Source organism: Tribolium madens, unplaced genomic scaffold (assembly GCF_015345945.1).
Source record: "Tribolium madens isolate multiple individuals breed KSU strain unplaced genomic scaffold, Tmad_KSU_1.1 Scaffold_97;HRSCAF=244;Tcas5.2_LG3a, whole genome shotgun sequence".
In the NCBI taxonomy this organism is placed as follows: Eukaryota; Metazoa; Arthropoda; class Insecta; order Coleoptera; family Tenebrionidae; genus Tribolium; species Tribolium madens.
Window position 1 is genome coordinate 12,649,552 of NW_025401069.1, and position 9,258 is coordinate 12,658,809.

Here is a 9,258-nt window from a genome sequence, read left to right on the forward strand (position 1 = left end):
TCGACATGCCAGACTAGATAAGTCTCACAATAAAATACGACCAGCGTGAATGATTGATTCAGTAAAGAAAAAATGACAAGTCTTTGAGACTTATCGTACGATTCTGAAACCTTTATACTTTGTTTTGCGTCTCGACGGATTAGTTAAATGACGCTTATCACTTAATCCGCCTTCTAGATCGCAGAAACACCTGTTATCAATAATGCGCTGTGCCAAGAAGTCTCTTCACGAAAATAAACACCACGATAAAAACTTGTTTACTTGGTTTTTACCCAAAAATAAATGGAATTTCAAAATTTTCAATAATTTCGTGATGCACTTCCAAGTAGTTTGTTAATCTCTCAAAGGAAAGATTATTTTGATTGATGGTCTTTGCCACGATATAAATAATAGCCTCGCAAGTGATTTACTCAATTCGATGGTTTAAAAGTGGGTAAAAATGGCACGACTCTTGACTTTTGTGATTTTTTTAACCGTGCTGGTGGCAATACACGGCGATTCATGTTCCGGTGAGAATTAAGTTTTGCGAAAGTGAAAGATTAACAATTTTTTTAGGAGCAACAAAGGATTTGAGTGAAGTGAAGGCTGAAGACGTAAGAAATTCAAATAAAACACTTTTATCACTTAATTTTGCTTCTCAACAGATCAGGTATTCACTTGAAGTCTACTACAAGCTCTTGTTGTACATCAAAGAGAATAATCTTTTGGATATAGACGACTGTCCGAAATGCAAGTGCTTTGGTGCGGACATGTGCATTGATTTGTGCGATGGTGGCATATGGCCTTGAGTGTATTTTCCAAATAAAAGGTTATTTTAAAATATGTCTTTTTTTATTAATTCCCAAAACACTTTAATAAACATGAAAAGTGAAAAGGGTTTTTGACGAGTCCAAATCGCGGGATTTAACACCTATGGATTAGTTTTATCAGTGGACTGATTAGGAGATTAAGATTTTTGATGTGTGTGAATAACTTGCAACGACCAAAATAAAATAATCTATGGAAATGAATCAAAATTTCGAATTGATTTGGCATTTAATAAAAGTTATACTGAGCGACGTCAGAAATGCAATGTTAATAAATAAGGCTCGCATTATATGCACGACAAATTTGTAAAATATGCGCATATACATGCACGTATTTTCACAATAATATAAAAATGTGATGTTTTATCAAGAATAAAATTTTTCGAAATCTTTATTTGTTTGAGTTCTACAAAAATATTTATTTTCACATGACTTGAACCATTTTTATTTTGGAAATCGTTCAATACGTTTGCTGTTCTTACAACAAACCAGAGAAAACACAGTTTTTAACATTACTTTATACTCTCTCAATCACAAAAGGTTTGAGTAATTGTAAATGTAATTGAGTAAATTGAATAATTAACTTTGTTCAACTGAGTTGGATAACTGATGTTAAAAATAAATGCTAAAGAATTTATTTCTGTTCAATTTCTGTTTTTTTTTCATTTCTTCTTAAAGAATTCTTTCTTGTTTATTCTTTTTGTTTTTGAAAAACTCACAATGATTTCTTTCTTTACTTTTAGTTATTAAGTAACTTCCGAATTTATTTTTATTTAAATTTTATATTTTTATAATAATTATTTTTATTTTTATGTTATAATTGTTTTTTTTTTATCAATTTTCTTTTGAGGTTAAGTTGAATAGCTTCAAGCTAGACTTCGCCTCCGCATTTTTGTATTACTTTTAATTTATTAATAAGAACCTTTATTATTATTATTATTATTAAAATTTTCAAAAATCTTGACTTCCAAGTTGTTTACAACTCTGGCAGAAGTCTCAAAAGTTTTCTTGGTAATCCTAAAATTAAAGTGGGAGCTTTATGAAATTATAACTGTGAAGATTGTGAACAAAAATCTATTGGGCAAACACGTCGATTAGTTAACACTAGGTTTAAAGAACACATAACTCATTTAAGATATAACAGATTTGAAAAATCAAGTGTGGCCCAACATATTTTTGAAAAAGACCATAGAATCCATGAAAATAATGTAAAAATTATTATTAGAGTAGCCAATAATTGTAAATTTCTTGACGGGCTTTCGAGAGTCTTGTATACGTAATATTTGAAAATAGAGAGAAGCTTATGAATTCAGACAACAGCCCCATTCCCTTTTCTCCCCTCTACCCATTAGTTGGTGGTAGGAAAAGTGACAAACGAAAAAATTAATATATAAAGCATTAACATTGTTAAATTAGTTAGTTTTATTTTCACCTGAGGATGACCACTTTGTGGTTGAAATAAAAGTTTGGTGTAACGGTTTAAATTGTGTTTTTGTTCATCATTTCCACGGAAGAACTTCTTAAAAACTTTAAAACTGTACAAAAACATTATTAAGGAATTATTTTCTGAACCATCATTCTAATATAAGAACATTTTCTACGATTTTATTGTCAGCAACAACGATGCACAAATATTGCTCCCCTGTCTTAATTGCGTTTATTTTGGGTATTTTAGCAAGTAAATTGCACGAAGAAACTCGGAAAATGTGACTGAAACAAATGTAAGTCTCAAAGAAGTTGTGCTTTTTTTTAACAAATTTGTAGTTCCGGTTTTCGAAGGAAACATATTATGAACTTCTTTTTTACAAGGAAAGTAAATTAAAAAATGAAATGAAAGTAACTGGAATTTCAAAATTTTCAATAATTTTGTGATGCACTTCCAAATAGTTTGTTAATCTTTTAAAGGAGAGATTATTTTGATTGATGGTCTTAACCACGGTATAAATAATAGTCGCGCAAGTGATTTACTCAATTCGTTGGTTTTCAAGTGGGTGAAAATGGCACGACTTTTGACTTTTGTGATTTTTTTAACAGTGGTGGTGGCAATACACGGCGCATCATATTCTAGTGAGAATTAAGTTTTGCGAAAGTAAAAGATTAACAATTTTTTTAGGAGTAACAAAGGAGTTGAGTGAAGTGAAAGCTGAAAACTTAAGAAATTCAAATAAAACACTTTTATCACTTAATTTCTCTTCTCAACAGATCAGGTATTCACTTGAAGTCTACTACCAGCTCTTGTTGTACATCAAAGAGAATAACCTCTTGGATATTGACGATTGTCCGAGATGCAAGTGCTTCAGTGATGGCATTTGCATTGATGTGTGCAATGGTAGAATATGTTCTTGAAATAAAAATAAAAGGATATTTTATAAGATGTTTCTTTTATTAATTCTCAAAACACTTTTTTGGAATGGACTTTTTAACGAGTCCATATCGTGGGATTTAACACCTATGCATTAGTTTTATTATTGGACTGATTAGAAGATTAAGATTTTTCGATGTGTGTCAATAACTTGCAACATAGACGAAAATAGAATAATCTATGGAAATAAATCAAAATTTGGAACTGATTTTGCATTTGAGCACATTAACATCAGAAAACAATTGTCACAAAAAATGTGACTGAAACAATTGTAAGTCTCAATAAAGTTGTGATTTTTTTTAAACAAATTTGTAGTTTCGGTTTTCAAAGAAAGCTTCTTCTTTACTTCAAGGAAAATAAATTAAAAAATGAAAGGAAGGTAACTGGAATTTCAAAATTTTCAATAATTTCGTGCACTTCCAAGTAGTTTGTTAATCTTTCAAAGGAGAGATTATTTTGATTGATGGTCTTTGCCACGATATAAATAATAGCCTCGCAAGTGATTTACTCAATTCGCTGGTTTAAAAGTGGGTAAAAATGACACGACTCTTGACTTTTGTGATTTTTTTAACCGTGCTGGTGGCAATACACGGCGATTCATGTTCCGGTGAGAATTAAGTTTTGCGAAAGTGAAAGATTAACAATTTTTTTAGGAGCAAAAAAGGACTTGAGTGAAGTGAAAGCTGAAAACGTAAGAAATTCAAATAAAACACTTTTATCACTTAATTTCACTTCTCTACAGATCAGGTATTCACTTGAAGTCTACTATCAGCTTTTGTTGTACATTAAAGAGAATAACCTCTTGGATATTGACAACTGTCCGAGATGCAGGTGCTTCAGTGATGGCACTTGCGTTGATTTGTGCGATGGTGGAATATGGCCTTGAGTGTATTTTTCATATATTAAACTAAATAAAAAGGATATTTTATAACATGTTTCTTTTTATTAATTCTCAAAACATTTTTTGGAACGGACTCTTTAACGAGTCCAAATCGCAGGATTAGTTTTATCAGTGGACTGATTAGGGGATTAAGATTTTTCGATGTGTGTCAATAACTTGCCACAATGACGAAAATAGAACAATCTCTGGAATTGAATCAGAGTTTGGAACTGATTTTGCATTTAATAAAAGTTATACTGAGCGACATCAGAAATGCAACGTCAATAAATAAGTGTTCCACGGAAGATTACAAAACTTGAGGAAAACTTTGAAACGGTACAAAAACATTTCAAAGGGGATTATTTTCTGATCCATCATTCTAATATAAGAGCATTTTTTTCGATTTTATTGTCAGTTTTAGTTTCACAAATCTGGAAGCAACAACGATGCATAAATATTGCTCCCCTGTTTTAATTGCTTTCATTTTGGGTATTTTGGCAAGTGAGTTGCACGAAGGAAACTCGGAAAATGTGACTGAAACAAGTGTAAGTCTCAATGAAGTTGATTGATTTGGAGTGATTTTTTTTAACAAATTTGTAGTTTCGGTATTCGAGGGAAACGTATTATGAGCTTCTTCTTTACATCAAGGAAAATAAATTAATTGATTTGGATTCGTGTCCACAAAAAATCGTCTTCCACCACCATTTCTACATCGACTTGTGCAACACCAGCCAATGGCCTTAATTTCGCTCATTTTCTAAATATACGTTTTATAAAATGATTGCTTGTTTTATTTTTGACATCTTCACATTTTTTGATTAATTACTTTTGATAAATGAAGGACATGTGTAACAGACGTGACCAAATAAAGCTTTTTAAGTGTTTTTTTATTTATTCTAAAGTTATCTTTTTGTTTACAGTTGAAGCTTTCAAGGCTTTGAGGTCAATTACTTCAAGTTATTTATTGCTGAGAATGATTGACTTTTTATAACATGTTCAAGATTTTTTTGATAAAAAATTAAGTATTTATAGAGTTTGTAACCTTGAAGATATACGAGTTCTTTATAATTTGCTTGGAAAAAAAGATTTTATATCGGAAAAATTGTCTACCGGTTTTTTAATTACAAAAATGTCCAAATTCTTAGCTTGATATTTGCCGGTTAAAATGCTCCACGACAAGTAGTTTTTAATATTTCAAGATACTTTAAGAGTTTCAACATTTTGAGTGTCCGATGTGTCGAAAAATTAAAAACTATACCTCTGAGAAAATCCGGATTTTTACCACTCGATAAATAATTGAAAGCACATTTCAAAAAGTCTTTTTTCTAATTTGCGTTTATAATACGTTTATTAACGTCTCCAGTAGGAGTCGTTTATGGCTATCTATAAAAGCACACTGTGCTTTAATGAATTTAGGGTTATTTAGTTTTTGGATGCCGCTTTTGACTTGTCAGGTAACAAATTTTGCGTTGTTGCTTCGGCAATTTCGCGAATTTCGGGCGGAGTGCAAACTAAATTCTGTTTCTCATATTTTTTATTATTATTATGTTGTAACACTAATAACTAATAATTTGTAAATTTTATTTTTAATGACAGACGGCAGAAATGACTCAAAAAAACAGGTGGGCGCCGAGTGTTACCAACCGATACCAATTAACACAAAATTCTCTAGGCGACAAAAATATATATTTTTTTAATTAAAATAAGAAAAAAGGGGGCGCAAATTAGAAAAAATAGCATAAAATACTCGTTTTATAATGGCATTCAACCCTTATAAAACTTGTTCTTTAATATACTATTTTATTTTTTTATATTTTTTATGAAAAATGGGTTTAAAATATTAGGTCGTAAAACATTAAGAAGTAAATTTTTGTTGCTTACCGCTCCAGTTCCGAAAATCCACCAAAATTTTGTCAAAAATTTAAAAATTGAAAACTTCAAGAGGTCTAAAAGTGCATAAAACGTCGTAGAAACACAAAAAACGTCAAGAAATTTGCAAAATTCTCAATAGTTTCCGTATATAGATTGTAAGTCTAATAATTTTCTCGATAGCTATGTGTAGCAGAACAAAGAACTTTTTTTTAAAAGACAGAAAATTAAAAGCATTTTTCAACGGTATCAAACGCAAACGAGTTATTGACATTAGTCTCAAAGTTATTAGCTAATAACCGATAATTGACCAAAATTTTAACAAACTGGAAAAACTGAAAATTTCATTGAACTCACTGCATTCCTAGAGTTCAAAAAGACCAGAAAAGTGCATAAAACGTTTTATAAACGTAAAAATAAATTTTTGAAAAATTTTGTTCATGTATGAACATATTGAATTAAAGCACTGAAGCTACCGGCGGCGTGGTGGCGTAGTGACATAAGGTCAAGTCGGCAATTTTTCTCTAATGTATATAAGTGTAATAAGAGAGCATAATTTATCGTAAAAGAATTTTTTAAATTTTTCTCAAAAAATCGTAAATTGTAAAATTGAACCATATAACGTTTTTTACACTTCCAATAGTTTTAGAGACTCAGAAAAGTGATAAAACGTTATTGGAACTAATAAAAAAAAACGATATCCGTTAGTTTTTTAAGGACAGTAGTATTTTTACCACCTAAAAATTGTAAAAATAGTCAATTAACTTTTTGGCGTAAAAACACTTAAAATGTAGTCTGCAACAAGTTAAAATGATGAATAATCAAAATTTTGAAGGTACTACTGAAACACCCAACATAAAGCCCAAAAAACCCTTGATTGTTTATTTCAGTTTTGTTATATTCTCTCAGAATTAAACTAAAAAAATTCTAATTCTTTGAAATATTAGTTTCTAAAACCTAACTCAATTTTTTTTACAAAAAACTCTTAAACTTCACAAAAACCAACAATTTATTAAAGGAAAATTTGGTCAAATACCCCAGATAGATCTGTTTCAGTAATTTCTATTTCACTAACAATAAATTTTTACAACCCAAACCTGTGTTAGTCATTTTGCACAATTCAAACACCTACCCAATAATTGGCTTACAAATCTAGATTAAGTGCCATAAATCTGTCAATTTTGAAAAACAACACTCCTCCACGTTATAAATAAGCCTCGATTGTGTCTTATCCCAAACCAAAATGAGTCCTCGACTGTTCATTTTTTGCGTGTGTTTCTTAACCTTGACCAGTGCCTTCAGTTTGAACCGAAATGGTTAATTAGTTAATTTCCAATTTTTTCAATTTAAAAACATTAATATTCCAGGTGAGCCCGACTTGAGGTCCTCCGGGTGCCCCAAAATCATCTGCTTTGCCAACGGAAAATGTCTAGACATGTGCGACCCCGGAGTTTTCCCGTACAAGAAAAACACCGATACGAAACTCGATGAATCGACAATGTAAATTCACAAATAAACTATAAATTTTTAAATCAATTTTTATTCCCTCCCCAATCCATCAAGCCACTTTATGAGAGCACGTACTTTATTTTTTTCTTCCACTTTTCCTTTATCAAGTCATAAATTTCTGGGATTAGGTGGGAGCGTCTTGTTTGATTCGACTTTTCATAACAGTGTCATAAATCGCACTCATCACAATGAAGAAAATTTTATTCTCGTTCTCGTTTTGAATTTATTTTTGGGAAAAATCGAGAGGGCCCCTGCATTGTGTGCCAAAATGGGCAGAATGGTGCCACGTGGGGGCCACATGCCGGGCTATTTTTATTTCTCTCTTAATTAAATTGTGCCATAAATAGTTTTTTACAATAAAAACAGTTCGTAGTTTAATTATTTCGCTCTAATCCTGATAATAAAGCAAATCCTTTTGATAAGTGTATAAAATCAAGGTTCGTTAAGGTAAACCACTAGTGAAAATGAGCGCCCTAATAAAATTATTTCTCCTCGTATCGATTTCCACTGTGATTTGTGGTGCCCTGGAACAGGTTCAGGATCCTTGTGAGTGTTTACTTTGTGTTAAATTTTGATAAGAATTATCTGTTTTAGTACCAGCAGGTCTTTGGACTGCTTTTAAAAGGGGAGCTGAAACGAGTGATCGAAGGGCTGTAAAAATGATGTTGGTAAGTTGAAAGCAATTAAAATTTGTAATTGACAGATTTGAGTGGTTTCTTTTGAAATTGCCTGATAATATCACGAGCTGTCAATCAATTTGTTTATGGAATTTTCAAGGGAACAAAGTGAAAAGTACGCCAGGACTGGGGCAGAGTCATTGATAAAAACAAATTAGGAAAATCGGCGACGTAATAAAAGTGCATTTGCGGCCGGATTAAGGCCAATAGATCATTTTTGACGCGTCTAGATTAGAAGTGATAAGAGTAGATTAAAATGTGCAAAATAATGAGTGAAAAGAAAATAATAACAATTTCTTAATAGGAAAATTGCGGCAGTAGAAATGAAATCTTTTAAATGTTTGTTCAAGAAACAAGTTTCGCAAAAAATCACAAAAATGTAACTTTTGCATAATATAAAACTTATAGAAAATGCAAATTTTTGTTGCTTTATTATTTTAGTTTTATTTTTCAAAATTTTTTCTGTTGAAAAATTGAGTAAAAATAAAATGAAACAAAAAACACAAATATCGGCTTACTGGAAGGTCAGATCATTGTGGGTTCGGATAATCGAAGTCGCACTATAGTTTTTTGACGCTTGTAGATTAGAAGAATTTTTGAAAAATATAACAGTTCTTCTTTTTATAAAATGTATTTTTTAGAAAGAAATTTTGTAAAAATTACAAAAATACAACTTCTACATGACCTAAAATTTATAAAATATTTCTTTAAAAAAAATTTTTCATTATTTTAGTAGGATTATTAAAAAATCTACTGTGTTTTTTAAAAATTATTTATTTTGCAATTCCTTCAATTTTTACCGGAGGTGTAGTTTGAGGCTGACTGATTTTTTTTAAATGTCTGTTGAAAAATGTAACAAATAAAACAAAGAATTCATATAAACATAGAATTACTAGAAGGTCAGATTATCGTGGGTTCGGATAATCGAGGTCGTACTGTACACAATTTTTTTGAATTTTTTGACGCTTCAATATAAGAAGTAATTAAAGAGATTAGAATATGCAAAATAATGACAATTTTTTAATAGGGAAAATTTATGCCTCTTACTTGTGTTTATTTTAATATTAGAAATTTATCTTTATGTGGTATTCCCTTTTTGAGAGGTTATGTAATCATTCTTCCTTTTTTTATGAAAATTATAACATTAATTACTTA

At 30.5% G+C, this 9,258-nt stretch overlaps 4 protein-coding genes across 4 annotated transcripts in view; all 4 read left to right on the top strand.

Annotated features, from left to right (window-relative positions):
- The first annotated feature begins 95 nt into the window (after positions 1 to 95).
- LOC123014685 lies at positions 96 to 820 on the top strand. Its single transcript, XM_044413913.1, has 3 exons — positions 96 to 509; positions 556 to 593; positions 645 to 820. The coding sequence occupies exons 1-3, from the start codon at positions 440 to 442 to the stop codon at positions 786 to 788; spliced, it is 252 nt and encodes an 83-aa protein (XP_044269848.1). The 5' UTR covers positions 96 to 439; the 3' UTR covers positions 789 to 820.
- A 1,471-nt stretch (positions 821 to 2,291) lies between these two features.
- On the top strand, positions 2,292 to 3,178 carry LOC123014765. The gene is made up of 2 exons (XM_044414030.1): positions 2,292 to 2,873; positions 2,920 to 3,178. Exons 1-2 carry the CDS (start codon positions 2,804 to 2,806, stop codon positions 3,150 to 3,152), a joined length of 303 nt encoding a protein of 100 aa, XP_044269965.1. The 5' UTR covers positions 2,292 to 2,803; the 3' UTR covers positions 3,153 to 3,178.
- Positions 3,179 to 3,507: 329 nt separating this feature from the next.
- On the top strand, positions 3,508 to 4,099 carry LOC123014812. The gene is made up of 3 exons (XM_044414092.1): positions 3,508 to 3,775; positions 3,822 to 3,859; positions 3,911 to 4,099. The coding sequence occupies exons 1-3, from the start codon at positions 3,706 to 3,708 to the stop codon at positions 4,052 to 4,054; spliced, it is 252 nt and encodes an 83-aa protein (XP_044270027.1). The 5' UTR covers positions 3,508 to 3,705; the 3' UTR covers positions 4,055 to 4,099.
- Positions 4,100 to 7,834: 3,735 nt separating this feature from the next.
- The window catches only part of LOC123014843, a 3,347-nt gene continuing 1,923 nt past the window's right edge, over positions 7,835 to 9,258 (top strand). The window contains exons 1-2 of the mRNA XM_044414127.1: positions 7,835 to 7,972; positions 8,021 to 8,094. Coding sequence (XP_044270062.1) covers positions 7,891 to 7,972; positions 8,021 to 8,094 — 156 coding nt within the window. The 5' untranslated portion in view covers positions 7,835 to 7,890. The remainder of the gene's footprint in view (positions 7,973 to 8,020; positions 8,095 to 9,258) is intronic.